This window comes from Styela clava, chromosome 4, assembly GCF_964204865.1.
Source record: "Styela clava chromosome 4, kaStyClav1.hap1.2, whole genome shotgun sequence".
Lineage (NCBI taxonomy): Eukaryota > Metazoa > Chordata > Ascidiacea > Stolidobranchia > Styelidae > Styela > Styela clava.
This window is the reverse complement of record NC_135253.1, coordinates 10,362,980-10,385,915: the sequence shown is the minus strand read 5'-3', so window position 1 is coordinate 10,385,915 and position 22,936 is coordinate 10,362,980. Positions and strand designations below refer to the sequence as shown.

Below are 22,936 nucleotides of genomic sequence, written 5' to 3'. Positions count from 1 at the left end.
AGTTTATCTGCAGACTGTTTTAGGGGTTATGCGAGAACTAGATGCTACTTTGTATTTTATTAGTTCCTCGCCCACAATAGCGTTAAGAGCACAAAATCTTTCAGACTTGAAATAAAAGCCTAGAAATCTGAAATAACAATGGGGCAGTGTAAAAGTGCCCTAATGAGGTTGAAAGTTGATTAAAAAATAGAACACTGTCAGGGTGGAATTCTCTCCAAACTCTTTGAAACCGTAAAATAATTTACCGCTTCATCCTAAACGTTTTTGGTAATTCATATGCGTGTTTTCGTACTCTAATTTCATAAAATCGAGAGTCATAAAAAGTCCCTGATAGAAGTGATGCATAAGTAAAGCCTGAAACTACACCAACAGAAGCTTAAAAGATTTGTTTCAGAAGTTTCTTATAGATACAAACATTGATCATATATCTGTGACCCACTCTCTTCTGTTCCGCGATAAAAATATAATTTTTGACCCATTCATTGAAAAAGGTTCGTCATCCCTGTTATATATCAATATAATTATATGCTAAGTATGTTTCGTGATTTTAGTGTGATTATTCCTGCCATCTATCTACATTCAAATGCCGGTTTTTATTATTACATATGTGTCAAGTCTTGTACCCTGGTAGACATTTCATTCTGATTGCTTTCTTTCGTGTCGGCTTTGATTGTCTTTATCGCCAACGTAAAGTAAAAAGTCAACAATATCTTTGGTACTAGTCCCGGGACTTGTTGTTCTTTTATGTTTGTATTTTTGCGTTAAATAAGATTTCGGAAATGTCGTCACTATCCGTCAATAATTCTGATAAAATTGACTTACTGACATTGCTACATATTAGACAAATCAGTATATATAGGCTATTTTTTCAGAAATCTTTGTACTGTTACCTCATTAAATACTTGTATTGGTGTTTCAAATTTCATGAAACGGCCCACATAACTTGATATTCCCGCAACATTGGCGCACATTATGCTCATTTAAACATTGAGGCAGTATCATGGCTACTGAAAGTGAATGAATGAAAACACTATAACGCAAATATAACACTCAATTTTGACGTGATGTGTCTCATGTGGTAGTTAAAAAACCGCAAGTGTGGTGTGTAATGATTGTTTCTTTGATTCGGCGGGCCGCCAGTGTCATGTCCACGCCCCGCGTTTCCAGATTTCGGAATAGTGAACAGGTATTCTAATATTCGACTAGATATTCGAATAATTTGCCAGCCTTACACAGTAACCAGAAATCAATAATAAACTCGATTGATTTTATGTTAATAAACTTGCCTTTTATGTATTATGTAAATTACCTAAACCAAAATCAGGACCTAGCTAATGTTTAGTACAAACGTTTGCGGCTCGCAATGAATTTCGTCATGTGAAAGTGGCCCGCGAGACGAAAAAGGTTGGGCAGGCCTGTTGTACAGTATATAACTGACAAACCAAACAAGTTCTCGATTTTGACATGAAAAGTTTTAAATTATGCAAGTTTTCAAGAGAGTTAGTAAATGATTGTTTACATTGGGGTTACTAGCAATGCCTTCTCCGTTCCCCCATGCTCGGTGAAGTGGTGGTCATAAGATTTCAATTTTAACCTATTCGATATGTTTCTGCTAGAGTTTCTAGAGTTTTGCATGTATTAAGCCATTAGTCTTACATCAAGTGTTGAATCCTTTGGAGTTGTATTCGGCAAATCATAGCCATTTGTCAGGTATCTTGTCCATGTTTAGTATGTGAATAGGTGAATAGGAAAAGTCGTAACCAACAAATGGAGAAAAAGCTAATAGACATCACATAATGTTTGTGTTTGAACTGAGAAACATTTAGAAGTATATTTTATATAAGATATATTTTATTTATTTTTTTTTTTTAACTTTTATTGAATTAACGAATCAAATAAATTTTTTGCTTACGTTATATCAGAAAAAAACACTGGACATGAGCTGACAGATGGTTTACAATAGTGAATGGTTTTAAGTTCTTTACAATGTGATTGACTGCATGACATGCTATGCCACCAACTAATTATCGAAAATTGGGAAATCAGAGGTCTACCAAAGGAGGTTATTGGGGTTGAATAGAGGAAATTCGAATAAATATAGTGGAAAATATTTATGTTTTATCTTGAAAGTTTAGCTTACTTGTAATAACAAAATGTCACTATAATAATGGCTTACACATTTAAGAATCCTCTTCATTGACGCAGAATAATTTAAAGTTTTAATGCAGCTGTCAAAATGTGAATATAAATAACAAAGCTGCGTATTCATTTCAATTCTCTACCGATATTACAATACTAATAATCATTACTAATTTATCACTCTTGGTAATATTCCATACTTTAATACAGAGCCGACTACCACAGATGCGTCTAACGGCAACAGTACAGATAAATCAACGGGTAAAATAACAATCTACCCCATGTCTAATTCAATTAATTTTATTTGTCAAAACACTGCATGGTGGGCTCTTAATTTTGTATTTTTAATTGAACATGCTTGGCTCAATGAACACCATTGTACAATGTTTAAGGTTGTTGGTTTTCTTTTTGTGGCATATATTATATTCTGGTGGAAAAATGATACAAACAAAAGTATTGTTTGTATAATGTAGTCAATGTTACCAAATCTTCAAATGAAATCAGAATTGCAACTGCATGCATGGAAGTTTTTTCATCTACTCTACCAAACACTTTTATTGTTTGCATGTAAGGCTAATTTCATGCATGCATCATATATCTTTTTCCCACAAACTTTGCGATGAGTTTTTTTTAATTTGATGCTAGCACAGTTTATATACCGTAAATGTGTCAATGCAAAAAAAACCATGGGATTGCCTACATGTAATGGTAGGCAGAATCAATACTTTCAAGGAAGTGAATAATACAAATTTTTAAGCGAATAAGAATATTTGAATAGCGAATAGTTCCAAAATCACAGAAAATATAGATCCAAATTTAATTTCACTGCAATAGTTAATAATTTCACGCCAATCACAGTGCTACTAAACTTGCCTCTACTGAACATGCTTTGGTCGGGCACAGCACATTATTATATCCATTTTCTTATAGTCGTCAATTCAAATATGAATTTTGAAATGTTAAAAATTAAGATTTTATGGTTCCAGACTTCGGACTATAATTTAATTGAATTCATCTAGTAGACTGTGGCATTAATATTTGTATAAATCAGCCAACTATAAATGAAGGATCAATAATCATATAGCGAATTATTTCAATAATGCAAATCTACTCATTTACTGAACAATTGATGTCAGGCGTTAACTGATTGTTAATTTTGGAAAAAAATTAAGAATACTATGGCTCGTTATATGATTTTGTGCATTTAAATTAATTCAAATTTCTCAGCGAAGTTATTTTGAATGGTTTAGAAATCTATCTTTTATACTTGAATGTAATTAAATGTTAGTGTAATGTATTGGAACTTGTATTATGTATACCTAATTATCTTATGGCAGTGCATGATGTAATATTGGTGGGATGGGTGGGATTCACTTGTATGCATGTTTTACTTATGTGCAAATCTATATATGGCCATGCTCACTAGAACAAAGAACGTTGTATTTTGAATTACTTGTTTATCAGACAACAAGTCATTCAGATGCTTTGCCTTAGAGAGATAGTATGTTCCGACTTCTCAAAATTTAGTTTGATAATTAAATTACACTCGATTCTGTGTATTCTACAACTGATATTTAATGTATTCACAAGTGTCTCAGTTTCTATGATTATTAGGTAACTGAAGAAATGTAATGTTTCTTACAGGGATATGGATTCTTGATTTTGACTTTTGCTAAACTGCTCATATGATATGGATAAAGATCCATTGTATGCTTTTCATAAAATATATATGACTGGGTGTTTTGCACTAGTAAATGATTTCCCCAGCTTACCTTTCGGCCATAAATTTCTAAATGAGTTTTTTTTTTATTAATTGGGTAGATTTAAAGCGAATCCGAGTCCGGATCCGAATCTCGGCCCATCCCTATTAAATATAAGAAATTCAACTGGATACATTAGATACTATTTATATTATGTTTCATCTGGGCCTAGCCTGTAATAACACAATTTCAATATATTAATTGGAAGGTTGCCGATTTTATTGATTCTCTAACATGCGTAACTTCCATAGTTTTATACTTGTTGTTTCAATATGCATACATACTTTATTAATTCAGAGCCAACTACCACAGCTCCGTCTAACAGCGAGAGTACAGATAACTCAACGGGTAAAATACCAATCTTCCCGATTTCTAATTCTGTTAATCCTATTTGTTAAAACACTGCATGGCGGACTCCTAATTTTGTATATTTAATTGCACATGCTTTGTCTCAATGAATACAATCTTTTTTTATCTACCTCACCAAGAAAATCTCATGTTGTATGATTATGCAAGGGTAATTTCATGAATGTATCAAGTATCTTTTTATTATTTTTCCAAGTTAATTTCACTGTAATCGCAAAAAAATAACTATCTATCTCACTTTATTGGCACTTTCCTTATTGAACTTATCTCAAATATGTATATTAAATCATCGAAAATCTAGATTTTTGACTATAATTTTTTATTGAATCCAGTTAGACTGCGTCTTCTTTATGTAATTGTATCATTATTCAGCCAAGGATTTAGAGATGAACAATAATAATTCTATTGCAAATCTACCTTAATTCTGTACAATTGATGACAAATGATAACAATTGTAAATTTGGGAAAAATTCACGAATACTCTGGCTTGTTACATGAGTTTGTGCTTAAAATTATAGAACAACACAAAATCCTGGTACGCAAGAAAGATATTCAAATGGATTACAAATCCTCAATTCTTGTTCATGGTTATCTTCATATTTAAACAGAATTGAATATAAGCGTAATGTAATTAAATTATCATATAGGGGCACATGGTGGAATAGGATTTTTGCATGCATGTTTCACTTATTCACAGGTCCACATCTGGCCATGAAAGAAAAGCCTTTTGATTGGCTTGTTTCATACCTTTAGCCACTTACAATGCCTGATCTTTGAAAGATTATAGTGCCAAAAACTTTCGTTTGATAATTAAATTCGATTGACTCTGCATGGTTTTAAAATGCGAAACTGTATTTGCTAGTATTATAAGTAATGATCCTCACATGAACTTCTGACTCTTGAGTTCACCCAAATTTTCACAAAATCTTTGCCATTTGCAACCATTTTTATATTTGCATGAAAATGTCTGACTCACTCTTTGGCTTTTGGTTGTGTGAAATTTTTAGTTATAATTCAGAGGATACAAAATGTTGACTCTCACTATGGTGAATATGATATTATGGCATAGGCTCAATTAAAATTCAACTGTTCTTGCTTCCAATTTCGTCCTGTAATGATCGGTTTGTAGATTATGTATTTACAATCAATATTATAATGTGGAAAGATTCCTTTGGATGTATGTGGAGTCTCCGTCTGAGATGGAAATTGGCATCCTTAGATTTCAGCAACATCCTATGCGTCTTAGCTTAAACAAATACTTTGGAAGTTATTGTCTCATTGATATTTATAGATTGAGATATTCAAGATATGTTTGGATTAGTAATTACCGTAAAGAACATGTTTCATTTGAGGAATATTCTATGCAAGGGAAGTATGATGAAATTATACTTGTTTGCTAAACCAATGTGAATGAAAATTTACTGATGTTCACTTTTCAACTAAAGCTCTTAGTATTTGAATAATTAAAATTTTAGATTCAGAATCGACAGAGACGGAGAAAACTGGGGGTGATGACGGTAATATATTTAAATCTGTGTAATTATCCATAGGTAGTGTTTGCAAATGAGATCTACTGGTGTAATTCAATATGCATGATTCATTTCAAGATTTTTTAAATAAGGCCACGTTCGTTAGTGGTAGTGTTCAAACTATAAAATTTTAGTAAAACTGCAAACAACTGATTTACTTTGTTCATGGCTAATTTATAAGTAGTTTATTTTTATTCAGAATAATAGGCTTCAAATAAAACAAGTATATTTTGATTCATAAATTTTCACCAAACTGATGAAAAATCAAGATGAGTCAAATAATGTAACAATCATTGAGTTTCATCAAGTGCACACTTGATTTGTCTGAATAAAATAATCTATCCTAGTTAAAACACTGTTGGATTGATTTCTTTGTGTTAGTGGATTAGGTTCATCAACATTGTTGCTGAGTAGAGTCTAGATTCTAACAGATTCATAATTAATTTGTAATAATTTAGTAGCCACTTGTATTTTTTCTTTTAGTGTGATTTTTAATGAAAGGTGTGCTCGGGTGTGCTTGCTATTAGATCTCTCCAATGTGGTAACTTCTCTAAAAACCAATACTGCCACTATTTTATTTGTAGTAAATTTTAGAATTGTTTTATTTCACAAAAAAGTGCTGTCGATGTACCACAGTAATATCTGTTTCAATATGATGAGGTGGCAAATTATCACCATAAATTAGATTTCTTGAAAACATGATTGTCAAATAAAAACTATATCAGGTAGGTACACGTGTGTTTTTGAAAATCTTCTCAATAATATAGCCATCAGTACTTAAGCAGAAACTTCATAGTATAATATTTTATGCCCAATGTTCTATTAGTAACTGTATCCACTTAGTTCGGCAAATTAAATTTTTCTTTCGAATTATTAGTTTTCGTTTCAAGTTCATTTTGCTATGGCCGCCTATTTTTCCCATATTTTGAAAAAATTTGCCTTCGATCTTTCAATGAACAAGTCAATGAAATTATTGTTCTATTTATTATGTATAATACCATTACATAAGGAAATAGATATAGTTTGTTGTATATAGTTTTTAGCGAATATGTTTACAATATGCAAACACATTTTATGCATGCATGGTACTGTGGGCACGTGGGTTGTTATTCACGAATTTCATCGATTATTAACAGATATTTGTTATGAAAATTGGGTGTTTGCTAAAATTACTATTTTTTACTGCAATGTATTGTTATGTGCTCCAACTTGACTAATCTACTAAAAATTGCATCCATCTTCAATTAATATGTATATCTACTTACGGTAAATCTATTATTAAGTGTAAATAAAATACAAGAATTTGATTCTTCATTTTTTGTTACTTTCTGTGCATTTCAGTATATCTGATTTCAACTATCCTCTGTTTATCTGCATGTCACTAATATTCATTGAATATTTGTTTGTTATATATAAAACATGGCAGTATTGCTGTAAGGAATAGTGAAGATTTTTTGATTTATTAGATGGCAAATTGGCTACATTTAATACTGTACATAGACTTCCGAAACGCATTTTTAATAACACCTTCGATTCATAATTGTACCCTAAAACGGTTATTGAATATGATTTAAAGAAGTAAATTTTGGCAATTATTTCTTACTGTAAGAATGTATTTTAAGCAACTATCGTTTTACTATACTCCATGGATAAAGTAATTTTCTTTTTCACTGGCTACTGTCTTGTACAAATTTTCTTTATACAATTGAGTTCTTTTCATTCAAAATATATAAATTTTCAATCATGTATTGTTCCCTTTTTGCCAAATGTTTTATCTCTTATGCTATTAAATAAGATTCAAAAATGAATCTCAACATACTTTATTTGTATCATATTTTTTATTAAAATTTGCTTAAGGTGGTAATACTGGACTTCACCCAGGTTGGATAGCTGCAATTGTGATAGTATCTGCTGCAGTACTAGGGGGTGCTGGATATGGCGGCTATTTACTCTACAAAAAGAAGAATGGAGGTAAATATGGCTCATTTTGAATTGACATAAAATCACGATTCAAGCACTCACCCAAATGAAGAGAAATTAATATTAAGAAGACTAATTCTCTTTTAATATTATAGTGGTTATTCAATAGAATTTTTTTGTTTGCAATGTTGTAAATGGCTAGTCGTATTGATTTTTATTTCGTATTCAAAATTTTCAATGATTTCAAATTTAACTAAATTTAGAAAAAAAAAACTATTTCTAGTAGGCTAATCAAACCATGCTCATCACCTGAATAAAGTTTTAATAAATTTGTTGGTGATACTGAACTTGAAAGCATTGTGACATACATGAACCCAGAAATAGCTCTCTGGAGCATTTGCCAAGTTCCAATAATTTTGATGCCCTTGATTCGTTAATAAATATAGCATGAATTCAAAATCTCATGTTACTATATTTATATTACATACCAAATTCTATTCTTATTTGTCATTGTTTCAGGCTGATCAATATTTACTCAAATATCTCAGGTTTAAATTTTGTGTCTCCATGGCTGTCATGCTTTTTTATATTCTTAATAACACTTAAATCTCCTTGGCGCATGCTGCATGGATATATGTTGCACGAATTCATACTTTCTTATTGACCTTTCACATGCATTATTCTTGTATCAGTACCGTACCCCAATTGGAAATAAATCTTTTTGCACACTGTTTTAGTTTATTATTTATATTTTTCAAAACTTACCGTAATTCTCTCTTCAAGTATGAGTCCAATATGACTAGCAGTTATTTCAGACACTCGTAGGCTATTTTTCATAAATTTGCACTTATTGATAGTGCTACCTGCTTCCACAGATAGCATCGAAGCAGCACCTAACGACAGTGACCAACAAAATGACAGTGAGTGATGTAACCAAAATTTGCTTCTGGAGCAATTTATTAATCAATAAAGTAAACTTTGAGAATACTTTTATTTTGGCAACATATGTCAACATTCGATTCAAAAATTTAATTTTCTGCAACACTCTTTGTTCAGTCTAGAATATTTTATTTATTAGAGTTAATGGAAAAGAATCTTATTTATATATTAACCTATTTATTAAAATATTCTGAACTCGGAACAAGAATATGTAATTGTTGTCGTTTGCAATCATGTTCATATTTTTGCACAAGGCATTAAAGTAGGTCGGATATATCACAATAGCTTGAGATAGTGGAATAGAGCAGACATGGGCAAAGTACGCCCTGTGGGCCAAATCCAGCCTGCTGGGTAATTCAATCTGGCCCGCCTGATGCTGCCACAACTAAACTGAAATCAAATTTTGATGCTTCAGCTAAAATAGTTCAAGGAATTTGTTGAGATTACGCTTAAATTCAGTTTTGGCACGAGGCCTATTGTTTTCCACCTTTGCCTCTTAACACTAGATATTGTTCATAAAATGTAATTTTTTACTTCACACTTTCATGGTCCACCAGTCTTAAGTGGGCAAAAATTTTGGTCCCTGATTCAAAAACTTGTCCACCCCTGGTATAGAGTGATCCACAAAAGATAAATGTAAAAGTAAATACTCTGGGCACTGGAAAGCATGTTCATTACCCAACCCCAGTTGTGGTAAAATCAAATTCCTTAGCTTAGATAATATTTTATTTCTCTTGTTCAATCTTTCCTCCATTTTTCCTATTTTCCACATGAAGCCACATGACTAGCTAATATTAAAGACATCTCATAAATTTAAACCTATTGATAGGTTTCAAAATATCAAAATCTGATATCCAAGATCGAATTTGAACAACAAAATAAAAGTGAGCGATATAACCAAAATACTTACGAATACTTACATAGCGAAGTTATTTCAATTAATCAAAGCTAACTGAGAGTGGATTCTTGAGTTTCTAAATATGACAGCACATGTATGTCAACATTTTGTTGAACAATATTATAAATTTCTACAACTCAATTTGTTCAGTCTGTAATATCCTATTGAAGCTAATAAAAAAGTATCTTTTTATTCATATTTTAATAACAGTTAATCGAGGTTATCTAATCTGCGTGTGCGAATTTGTAATAGACGGTTGATTTCAAATCTGGATTTGGTGTTGGAGTTCAACACTATAAATTCTTGTTGAATATTCTGCTCGTTTTCATTTACTATTCATTTTATACAAGTTGCACTTTCTAGTTCCATTTTCTTTTCAGTTGCTGCATGTGATTTTGATTTCTAACTTTTTAATATGCTTCATGGTCTCTTCGAAAAGATTGCCTGTGCATGCATACTTGTATCTCATCTTTTCTTTTTTTGTCACTAAACCAATTGTAATATTAGTTGATAATAAAATATGTTTTTGTATTTTTCTATATATAATATTTGTTTGAATAACATGTTTGTCTGCAATTCAAATGTTTTAAACTTTATATGATAAGCATATTCATAATTATGATTCCTTTATTTTCAGGTTACATTGGTGGAAATGCAGATTGATGAATTTTACTATCTTTGTCTCGAATACAATAACATTTTGTTATAATAAAATACCTAATGGCAAATTTTATTTGTTCATTTAGTTCAGGCACTTTATCCAACTAGTGGGCCTATGTCAGCCACACAATCGAAATGAAATATATAAAAATAGCTGTTAGCATCTTCTTGGAATTTAAATTATTGAATCAAAAAAAACCATCAGCCTTATTTACTCCACCTTGATCTGCCCTTTTTAAAGCTATTCTATGGATAATATGATTAGATTACTCACTCTTTATTCCGTCCAGCTGGCACCAAGTGCCCATTTTATTGTTAAAAGCGTAAAAATTTTGTTGTATAAAATTTAAAACATCTTATTTTACTTTGCATGTTTTTAAGATTGAAATGTAGTGAAACAATTTTTTTGTTATTTTACTTCAGAATATTTAGTGTTAGTTGAAATTATTATGCTTTTCTAATCATGGTATTGAGTAAAATTATGACATAGTTACTTTCGTAGCGTTATATTCAGTGACACATTTTTAATAAAAACTATTTAGAAAAATTCCCCTAGTATCAATGATTTTATTTGGTATGAGAAATGATAGTAATAGTTCCTTGAAGCTGAAATTTGCTGTTTCATACAAATGTGCTTTCATTGTAGCTTTATCGTCTTTAATGGTTTTGTATAGCCATTTAGATCTCTGATTATAAGAACTGACTAGTTGGTACTTATCTGATCATTTTAGTAAAATGATTATCTATCTCCAATCAACAACACAAAATGGTCAGGTCTAAAATACTAAGCAAACAAAATATTGAATCATTTCGTAATTTTACTCAATTTAAGGAAGGCATCAAATGTTTGTTATAATTAAAGCTTAGGTTTTCATGTACTTTTATTTATTTTTACTTTTAAACCCCTGTTTAGGAAAATGCATAACTGTATTAAATATTTGCTAGAGTAGAAACAAAATAACATCTTGAACTAAATGCTTCAAATTAGATGAAACACGTTGGGCAACCCGATATGTACCGTAATATGTTTTATTGTATCTTTGCTTGATTACAATTAGTTATGCATTTGTCTATTTTATGTTGCTTTTGTAGTGTATTTCATGCTATGACTCTATTAGGATGAGCTCGTAATTTATAACATAATCATTATTAATTGACATTATTATAACGCAATACTTAGTGTGATGAAAATTCCTCACCGGCTAAAATAAAGTCATAATGGAAGATTTGTCATTTTATCAACATTATTGTTTGAAATAGGAACATTACAAGTATATTAAAAGTATTCACCATGATACTGTATTATTAATAAAGATAGGGTAGATATGTTTATTCAACTTGATTGACTTAGGTAGAATCTGACAAAAGAGAGAATGAGGAAAGGCAATGTTATTACTCTAGTGAAGTTCATGTCAAAAAGTGTTCTTTGGGTTTAGTATACAGTGCTGTACCTTTATCAATTACATCTATACATTATACTGACTTACCTGAATAATTTCACAATAGTATATCGTTTTCTGGGTCGAATGAATATTGGTGATTAATCATTGATCCAGTTATTATCACCTTTGCAGTAATACTGCTGTTATTTAGTTGGATGAAATGAGTTAGTATTTGATGACTGTTCCCGAAGAAAAAATAAATGCAATATATGGTACTATAAGTTATGTATGCAATGAATTTGTCTATCAGGGAATTATTTGGTCTATTCTAGCTTTTGTATGCATTTGTTCATGGTTCAGGTTGTTTGTAACAAAATCGAAATATGATGGACCGACCTATGGTTGGTATTGTTAGAGTCCAATAAGCCTCATGTATGATTAACTCGATTTGGTTTCATATAACTTTTCAAGGCAGTTGGTGTTGTTTAACTAAATGTAATAACTGGAATGTAAACTTTTATCATATGATTTAAATTTGGTTGGGTGTGAATTGATGATAAAAAAGAGCACAATCGTATTCTGTAAATGCTATTCTCATTGCCAAGCTTCAGCATGAACATAGAAATCTAACATTATGTGAGGGTGTTCATTACATATTTCTGAAAAATGTTTTAAATATTTCATGATTCCAAAAGTACCAGTTATCAGCATTGTATTTTCAATATCTTCATATTTGGCCTGCTTTAAAATAAGAAACAACAGTAAATGCATATAGAGGTAAGGAACATATTTCTGGCAAGAAAATTGAGATCATTTGATTTGCTTTTTATATTCAGATTTCATTACAATATCCATCCATATATTATTGTAGATTTGGTTGATTATCAATACAGTTTTTAATTTCTGGAATAGAAAATCAAATGTATTCAAGTCAATGATAAATAAATGCTCAATAATCTACAAATATAGAAATTCACTTATTGGTACGGTACCCAATTGTCTCTCTTGATTATATATTTTGGATTATCATGTAGAAACTAAAACACTTTCACTCTATGCTTAAAAGTTTGATAAATGTTGATTGTAGAAGTGAAGAGGTTGAATTGGTTTTATACTTTCTGGTCCTAATATCAGATCAAAAAAAATAATTTTGGTTTTGAATCCTACTCTTACACTACAATTCTTACTTATTGTTTTCCTCAATTTTGTTTTAGAATGTAATTGGAGTGGAGTAACAATTCCATCTACATTGGAAAGAGCAGTTGGAGCACCTGCTGAATTTTATGTTTCTAACAACAACACTTTATACAACTCTACTGTATTTACATGGAAGCTAACCTCGGTATTTATGTTTAATCTATAAATAACTAATAGTGTCAAGAAATTTAATTTTAATTGGTCATTAATTTTCAGTCTTCTTCTTCTTCAACAACCACTGTGTTAGCAGAACTGGTGCATTTCAGTGGTTCTCCTGGCACATTTGTTCCACTCAGTACTCCAAAACGCGGGGCAACTGTAAGGTAAACTATGTGAAAATTTGACTATTACGGTACTTAAATGTATAACATTTTATTATTCTTGTTACTATTTTAAATCATTGAATTTAAATGTTTCTGTCTGAATATATATATATAGGCTATATATATATCTAATATATGAGTATTATGCAATCAAAAGGTCATTTTTATAAAGCATGAAGCATGGATTACCAGAAACAGTAACATATTTTATTATATTCTGGAACTTCGTGCAGCCTTGGTTCAATGAATTTTTATTGCACTTCCTGAAATGCTCACATCTGCCTAAGTAATAGATGTCAGCTTCATGTAGCTTTGCTTCTTTTGTCCTGTTTATTGTAACATTCAAATGATAGGAAACTATTCAATGATGTATTTATTACTCAGGATAGCAAATATGCTACAATGAAAAACTATTTTAGGCTTTTTTAATACTAAATAGTGTTCATCCTTTATATATAATTTTATAAGTGTGAATTTATTGTATGTTGTCTAAATTATAAGTAGATCAATCTATAATAGGGGTGTTAGGTTATTTAACCGCGGGCCAGGTATGACTCAAACTATGTTGAAAGGGGCCAGACAAATATTTTTGTCAATGCATTGCAATAAATTCCCAAAAGTTGGGAAATCCATTCAATTTATTCAACTATATGAATTCTACATTTCTGAAGTCTTGAATATTAAATTCGATATCCCAGAATATAGATCAAGAACATCATAGCACATATATACAAGATTTCTAGACAGCTATCCTGAGGTTAGCTGTTAGCAAAAGAATTGCATGTAAGCAGTACAAAAGTTAAAGTGACTTGTAAAATGTGTTCAACGTTCATTTTAGCCTTCCTTGAAGTTACCGCACGATACCTATTCAACAACGTTATATCAGCTAGTGCTCAACTATGGAAAGGATCTACAAATCTTTACTTGCCTTTTAACACCGTCTTAGCATAACTTAAGTAGTGATAACCTAAAAAAAGACGTTGAAAAGGCTACCTAACTCACACAAGAGCGAGAAGTACAAACTCAAATTCATCCGCTCGCCTACAGCTGATGAAATTTTAATTGTTAAGTCATGCAGAAGTCTGCATTCATTGGCCAATGTTGCCGAAATGGCAGAGAATTTGGTACCGAGGATAGCACATATTTCTTGTAGTAAAAGCGTCTTTTTCGTAAAACGTGCAACTTTTGGGAATAGGAAGAAGGTATTATTTGTTACTTAATGTCTGAGAAACAGTTTAAAATTATTCTCAAGTAGTTCTCTAAGTGCAATACGAAACTGAAATATAAACGGCCTCGTCTCGCGGCCTAATTCATTGGAAAAAAATTCGCCATTTTTTGTGTTATTGCAGGCCGGATGAAAAGACACCACGGACGGATCCGGCACGCGGGCGGTAATTTGCTGACCCCTGATCTATAACATGAAACTCATTAAAAATAATAATTCTTGGTTAAAATATTCGGTACTCCAGTCCTCTAGTGTGCGAACCAAGATGGCAGACACCGGAACATAGTATGTGTACCAGGATAGGGTTCACCCATAATTTTTTTCCAATTTTCCTTATTTTAGTTCTATGGACTAGCTAAGTGACTTCGTAGTATTTGTACTTGAAATCATGGACTAACCCTAACCTGGTACACATACTATGTTCTGGTGTCTGTCATCTTGGTTCGCATATTATGTACCAAATATTCAATATTTAAACTAATTTTCAGTTCAATTGCCACATCTTCTACATCAAGTTATCACAATTTGACATTTACACCAAATCTTTCGGATAACGGGAGTAATATTACTCTTGAACGAGATGGCTGTTCAGCAGAAACTAAAACATCCAGACCAACCACATTAGACTTGAGATGTGAGTGTTTTTGACTTGCTTCTTGGTACATAGAGTTGTACATAGATGTTTAGTTTCAAAAAAATATGAAGTAGCCCTAGTGAACCGATAATCCAAACATGAATTACTATTACATGTTTAGGGGCTCCCGAAGTATGCGAACCAAGATGGCGGACATCGGAATGTAATATGTGTACTAGGTTAGGGTTAGGCCATAATTTTCGGTATAAATACTACGGGAGGCTCTTGGCTAGTCTTCGAACTGATAATAGGACTAAAATAAGGAAAATTGGAAAAAAATTATCGCCTAACCCTAACCTGTTACCCATGTTACGTTACGTTGTCATCTTGGTTCGCATACTTCGGGAGCACCCATGTTTATTGGCAGTTCAATATGTGTTTGCTATTTAGGTAATATTCACTTCTTTTACTAAAATATATCAATTTTAGGAATATTTTTATATTACATTCTTTCCAATCTAAGTCTTAGGTTATTTTTTGTACATATCACAGTGTAGATTCCAATATACCATAAATGAAGATCTTAACATAACATTTAATCTGTATGATGACTTTTAAACCTATGTCGTAGTATAAATTGGCTAGGTCACTAAGTTAAGTTACACATAAATACAAATAAATTAAACATCTGCTTTATCTATCAATATTTATTTATCTATCCAGATGGAGATACAGAACACTTTGGATCTAGCTTTGTTGCTGATAAAACTAGGGTTGAATACAACACCACAGTTACTTTTTCTTGTGACCCTGCACATTATGAACCTGCAAGCTTTACCGCTGTGTTGCTAGCGGATGCAACTTGGGAACCTTCTGATGCGCCAGTTACCTGTACTCTGAGTAAGTTGGTTTATTTCAAAGATTATTTGTAAGGTTTTGCTTGGATATCATGTTCATGGGATATTTGCAATACCGTACTTTGTATCATTTTTATTATGTTACTTATGCAAAAGAGAGGTAGTCTTCCTCATCAGCATTAGTGCATCTGGACTGGACTGAATTTGTTAGCTAATCTCTGACTGTAGCTATGGAGGAGGCTTTTGGTTGCAAATATTCGTTTTTGTTTAATCGACTCCATGTGATAATGATGACCTATCTTACTATGAGAGGTAAATGGAAAGTGGTATCTTTGTAATGTTTTGACAATGTATTGCATTAAGTGGAAATTAGCTAGTTCTTGTTTAATCCAGTGTTTCCTGACCTCTGTTACCAAGGTCAAACTCAATCCAGTATGAATCAATCATTATGAATTTTTATTCATTTTATGACATGATATATTCTCCACTCCTCTCTATATATGTATACCAGTATATACCATATATAAATAAAAGGGGAATTTGTTAATATCAGTGTATAATCTGTAAGGCAATTTTTGTTTGTGTATAATTAATGTTAATGCCTGTACTGCGTTTTAAAATCTTCACAATTTAGGGGCCCACACGTTGAGAGACACTAAATATTTAGCTTTATTATCACAAGAATAGGGTGTGTATATAGACTAATATTAACAAATGAATTATTTAGATATTTGTTAGTATTGAGACTAGAAGGCCATCTGTCTAAAGAACAGCTTGCATTGGTATATATTGAATTCTAAATACTGATAATTAACCTGATATATAATTTAGTCTCAAACGTATGACTATTTACATATGTGGTATCGGCATTGAGATCTTGTGTTCAATCTTATTTATTACTAGCAACAACAACATCTATGACCACCATTATAGCCACTACGGAAGCTACAGTGACTGATACCACAACTGGTAGGAATTTCATGTCATTCGCCTTTGTTGCTTTGTTTTATTTTCTATTTATTGGAGCATATGATTTATGATGCCTACCGGTATGTGTTATGCAATTGGTGCGATGTAATGTGGTGAATTACCGTAATATGTGGGAATTGCATTTACATAAGGGCCTAGTCAGGGATGTTAAATTGAATTTATAATTTTGAAATAAATTTGACATTCAACTGTTCGAAATAAAATTTTGATTGTATTCAGAATAGTAGATTATTCGGTTTAGGCCATCCCTGGATGTGGGTTGAATGGCTTATTAAATTTCTATTCAAATAATGAAAAATATTGATACTTCTGCAATACTGACTTTTTGCATTTTAGTCATGCCATGTATGACTATACTGGCATGCTGGCCAGCACTACTGACTGGAATTAGGCAGGCACATGCTCCCTTTGTATCAATGATCATGCTACGTAGGATATGCAATTTTAAATTTTTTGTGGGATGAGTCCAATTATTCCCTTAGACTTGTGGTTGTCGCTTTGACTTTAGTAACAGAGACCTGAATTAAACGTGCATACCATTGACATTCTCTCTGAAACAATCAACGTAATAATTTTTTTCTGTTATTTTCTAATAACCATTTCTATTAATATTTTTTTTTTTATTTAAGTTGCCTCCAACATTTTAATTTTGCATTTTATAACTAAATTAAAAGCTTGGGCTATATCAAACATACGTATCTTTGTAGGCAGAATATCAATAGGCTACAGTAATTATGCAACAGAATCCACTGTCTTTCTCATATTTTGGCTTTTCAAATAAATTTTCATGACTACATAGCTTTAAGCACCGAAGCTTCAAACACGCAAACTAGTACTGTACAGCAATCAACAGAGATAACACAAACTAGTGCCCTGCAAAATGTGTCAATGAAAACTAGTACTGTACAACAATCAACAGAGATACCACAAAGTAGTACTCATGGAAATGTGTCAAATAACAATGCATCACTATCGTTAGTTACATCCTTGCCCACTACTACTGAGACAAATAGTAACACTACAGGTGATGGGAGCGCCGAGCGTCAAGGTTAGTTTGATAATATTTTTGTTATGCATGGATTTTTATTCTTTTGCATATTTACATCCCATATTTGCTGAAAAAATGTGTAATCAGTTTTGTATTTTTGTATCCTTATCTAATTTTCTTGATGCTTGGATCTTGTCTTTTTTTCAGTCTCTTGCTTATCTTTTTGTCTTGTTACATAGATGTTTACAAATGTTAATTGCATGCCCATGAATGATGAGCCGATGTATGGTGTTTGTACATTTTCTGCATGAATTATACCATCAGGTATATTTTTTTTAATATTTACTTTTTTCCAAGCCGTTTGTTAGCTGAGAATTTCAGGATAACCTTTGCATTCGTTTACTCAACTGTTATTAATGGTACTAATAAGAATCCTCATCTGTGATATTCAAAAAGAGGTTTAGTGATTATTTCAGAGTTGACCTGCACAAATCTCTTGCATAACATCCATGCTCTGCTTCGTTTCACTTGGACTGAATTTTACTTATTGTCTTTTTTTGAGCCTTGTAATATTTGGCTCTTTTGCTTACATTACTCTGCATGCTGCTTGTTTTTTGTTCTTTTTATTTCTTTAATTGGAAATTTATTGTTCTATATTTTAGCATGTGATGTCAATTTTTTTCGTAATGCTGCACCTGTTAATTTGAACGGCATTTGTGTTGATGGTTGTTCTGTATATTTTCGCTGTAATGATGTTTCGATTGCACAAAATATAAATTTCACTAGATCTTGTGGGAGAAATGGTGCATGGAACAATACATCGTCTCCATGTTTAGTTTGTAAGTCATTAATTTGTATTGGTCATAAGTTTTAATTTGATAATTTATCTTTCGACACACTCTTAGTATGATGTTGTATTCTTTATTTCAGTTTCTAATTAAAATTTATTTAAAAAAGGAACAAGTGCTGAAAGAAAAATATTCACTTTGAATATGCATGGATTCTTTGTTAATTTCAGTTATAAAATAATTTAATCCGCAGTGCCAGTGAGTATATAAATATCTTCTGTGAAATGTATGAAATAGGATACGCAAAGATTGCTAATGCCAATGTTTGAATAATATCACTCAAAGATGTTGTCATCAAAATTATTTTCAACATTCACCTGCTTCAATAGAAAAACCCATTACATTGATACAGAAAAGGAAGTTGAAACAAGTGGGAAGCTTCCTGTGTTATATATACAACCTATTGTGTGGTATATTATAAAACGTGTAGGTTAATACCAACCATAAATGAATGACAACTATCCAAATATTATTTTATGAGAAACCGAATAAGTATTGACTTAATTCCGAACCCGCAGCTTGTAAGATGCGCTTGAATATTATAAGTATTCACATTTCTCAAGTTAATATCTCCTTTTACTCAACCACCTTAACTCAAGTTTTATGTATTATTTTTTTTTCAATTCCCATATTCAGTTTGTCCTGGCTTAAAAGATGGAGAGCTTGCTGGTATTGCTTTCGTTATTATCTACGCTAGTATCACCTTGGTTTGGGTTTATCTTGTATTTGGTGAGTACTACAAGTATTACTCTTAGTAAATGTTCAAGAATGTAATGTCAATATAGTTTAACTGTTTAACCCTGAATGTTTTATACTGAGCATTTTGATTTTCTTTATTTCCATTCAAATACCTCAGTATTCATATTGGTCATTTGAAATAAATAAATTTAAATATTACTGGATATTGATAAGATATGTCTGTTATGAAAATTTTAATTTAACAAAATTGACCAATAAGCCATATCAAAATATATCTTATTATAGACCGAAACAAGAATATCAAGATTGCAATAAAGAAGACCGTCTTGCTGGGAGTTTGTAAATTTATCTGTTGGATTATTGGGATTGGGTTATTGTTTGGGGCCACTGAAGGTAAGCTGTTTTCTACAACATATATTGTTGAATTGTTTTGTGGAAGAGCAATCAAGTAGATTTCAAAAAAGCCACAAGGTTTTGAAATTCTCTTATCAATTATTTATAATGTTTTAGATTGGTGTGATCTCACTGGCGGAAATATTGCTGGAATTATATTTGGTGTCATTGCAGTGTTATTGGGAATTCTGTATTGTTTCCTGAATCATAAACAATTTTTTGACGGTTAGTTATTCTTATCATATCAGTTTGATTTATTGTGATCAAATAAATGTAACTTATCAAATCAATTCAATCAAAATTATTTTGTATGGTTTATATGTGACAGATTTTTCTTATATTTTAACATTTGCTACTTAAAATTCAGTTTTGAAACCAAGAAATGGCTGGTGATTAAGTTCTGTTCTAATACCATATGTCATTTGTTTTATTTCTATAATGAGATTTCTTATTTATTTCATTTATAGAAACGCCAATATCTGCCGGGACCAGGTATGATGTAATCTTGTGTTTAACTACCAATACTAAAACAATTGAAATTGATCCATAGTTGCTTTAAACTAAATATTTGTGACTGGTCTGATTACTATTAGTAAAGTAAATATCACTATATTCTATGATTCTCAATTTTCAAATATCTTAGTTGATATGAAACAAAACAAAGTATTGAATAATTCAAGACAAAATTGAATCACGCTTCAGTAGCTTTTTTGAATATCCCTTCTCCTATGATTTATTTATAGGTCTACTGATGTAATGGTTTTGAGTTAGCTGTTTATGTTCTGATGAAAATTTTTATTCATCATTTTTTTTTTGCAGAGTCAGTCCAGCTCCCGTTCCTCAGAATGGGGAAACTGCCCCCGAACAAATGGAAATGAATCCAGAAGATTCTCTTTAAAGCTCATTAACTCTATATGATGATTCAAATATTGTGGTTTTACTCTCATCCCAATTTGGCCTGAATATAAATTCTTTTAGCAAATTATGTATAAATTGTTATTAAAGTTCATTTTGTTGTTAAAGTTCATTTTGTTATTTAATAGCATGTCTAATGTAACTATTTCTATCTTTTATGTATTTAAAAGACTGAGATTTCCTTTTTTTTCTTCAATGATTTTAGCATTCCTGTTTAAACTGTTTTCATTTTTCATATTTTAATTTTCGAAGAAGCATTACGTGTTGTTTCCATTTTATTACAAAATTTGCAGTATATCATTGCTTAGCACCACCATTTTATATGTTTTTCAAGTTTGGTCCAGTTATAAAATTTCAAAAGTGTATTTACATCAAACTGTAATTCCTGTAGCAAATCTTTCCCTGTAACAAACAAATCATACATCTGCTAAACATGTATGATTCTTATTTGAATTGGATTGTGTTATATGATTTAGTCGGCAATAGCATTGATGTACCAGTTGGTTATAAATATGTTTACAATTCCCCGTGTATTTCGGGTAAGCAGCTTTATGAATGGTCCATTAAGTTTTAGTGCCTTTGAGAGTAATATAAATAAAAGCTTTGATCGTTGTCTTCTACTGTTAAAAATTCATGGTTTTGTTATGGCCTTTTAACATTGCCTGGCAACAAGAGCCATCATTAAAATCGGTTTTTGACTTCCACTTCCAAGACTTTTCAATAGTGTCCTTAATGATTTACGATGTTCATTATCTTATGTACATATATCGTCAGTTCTTAATCTGCTCTTATCAACCTTTCAATAGGAAAATTAATCATTATCTTTCTCTTTGTACATTCAATATAGACAAACAGTTTTCATCCTTATTAAGAAGCATTATATAGCCATATTATTGCATGTATTCTCTATTTAGACCAATGTATATCAGTTCGCAATTATTATGTATATCAACGATGTCCGTATAGCCATCTCGTTATTATTAACCTTGCTGCATTTTTGTATTGTATGTTACCGGTAAAAAAATCTAGTCATTGATTTGAACCTAATTATGTACAAGTCATTATCCTCGCCCTTGGAAGAAGCATTGATGAAATCCATTATACAGCCGTATTATTGCCTGTATTCCACTGAATTTAGACCGCTGTTTGTCAGTTTACAATTATTATGTATTGTATAGCATGCCTAATTATTTCCATATAGCCATCTCGTTATTATTAACCTTGCTGCTTTTTTGTATTGAGTGTTGCTGATAAAAAAAATTAAACCTTGATTTGAACCCTATTATGCATGAGGTATTTGCCTCACTATTGAAAGATGATTCATTATGAACTATAAATGCTGTATTCACGTTTAAAATTTATGTATTTTGTGCTGAATTATATATATCAACTGCTGTTGAGTGAATTATATATATACATATAATTATTTTGTCCTATACAGTTACATTAGCTATCCCGGTGTTAACTTTACCGTTTAAAAAAGTATTGTTTAATGCAGAAAAATAAATTTAGCGCTTGATTTGAACCTCACTGTACAAGCCATACGCCCTTTATAATTTCCAGATGTCAAACTTTCATAAGTTCCGATGTCAAAATTATCAAAGTTATGTTTTGAGGTTTATGTTTACTGCGTTTTGTATTGATCTTCTACTTTTAAAACATTATTATGTGATATTATTCGAAATTTAAAATATTTGAAGGATTGTTAATAAATGACATAGAAGTGTACGTATGTTTTTATAACTGATTAATTAGCAAACAGCTATAGAAGAGAAGACATACGGTATCATGCTCCTGTTTGCCCACGCAGCTTTATCTACTGGGAAATAACGCAATTTTAATTGCTCAATAACGCTCTTCCTGTTTGTATGAGCAATATTTATTTTTGTGATGTAGGAGTTTCTACAGCCCACTGGTTATATTTAGCAATGGGCCAATATCAAAAAGTCATGTTATGACTTGTTCCCATTTCGTATTCAACCAGATTGTTTTCAGTTTCGGTCCAAATACAAGGAGCGGCGACGTAATTGGTAGGGAATTTTGAAAGAAGACTCCGGTACTCATCGTTATTCCATGCTTGGTCTCGGTTTTAAGGTCACGTATGTTCGAAAGTTTGATAGCATATTTGGGTCGGTTGCCAATGACGACGTACCTTTGCGTGAGAACATTGCTCCTATGTATACAAAATATTCGATCCCTCGAAATTCAACATAGATCACAACCAATGGAAGCGTGATGACAACTCTCACAGGAATCCAACACTATTATAGTTTATTGGTGGCTTATATGGTTGCGTTTTGTTGCCCTATCCTAACGGTCATAGCAACTATCAAA

The 22,936-nt window shown here is 31.4% G+C and overlaps 1 protein-coding gene across 8 annotated transcripts in view; it reads left to right on the top strand.

Annotated features, from left to right (window-relative positions):
* LOC120325876 (uncharacterized) overlaps nt 1-22,330 on the top strand; it is an 85,893-nt gene extending 63,563 nt beyond the window's left edge. Inside the window, exons 6-17 of one of the 8 annotated variants that reach the window (XM_078112133.1) lie at nt 12,808-12,935; nt 13,007-13,113; nt 14,827-14,972; nt 15,636-15,812; nt 16,673-16,738; nt 17,739-17,807; nt 18,410-18,586; nt 19,232-19,324; nt 19,580-19,687; nt 19,805-19,912; nt 20,155-20,179; nt 20,507-22,330. In XM_078112133.1, the coding sequence (XP_077968259.1) occupies nt 12,808-12,935; nt 13,007-13,113; nt 14,827-14,972; nt 15,636-15,812; nt 16,673-16,738; nt 17,739-17,807; nt 18,410-18,586; nt 19,232-19,324; nt 19,580-19,687; nt 19,805-19,912; nt 20,155-20,179; nt 20,507-20,585 (1,283 nt within the window). In that variant the 3' untranslated portion in view covers nt 20,586-22,330. Of the gene's footprint in view, nt 1-2,349; nt 2,401-4,196; nt 4,248-5,740; nt 5,783-7,651; nt 7,766-8,589; nt 8,635-10,188; nt 11,507-12,807; nt 12,936-13,006; nt 13,114-14,826; nt 14,973-15,635; nt 15,813-16,672; nt 16,739-17,558; nt 17,808-18,409; nt 18,587-19,231; nt 19,325-19,579; nt 19,688-19,804; nt 19,913-20,154; nt 20,180-20,506 lie in introns of those variants that run through there. The other 7 variants (XM_078112131.1, XM_078112130.1, XM_078112135.1 and 4 more) reach the window with 7 other exon arrangements.
* The last annotated feature ends 606 nt before the right edge of the window (nt 22,331-22,936 follow it).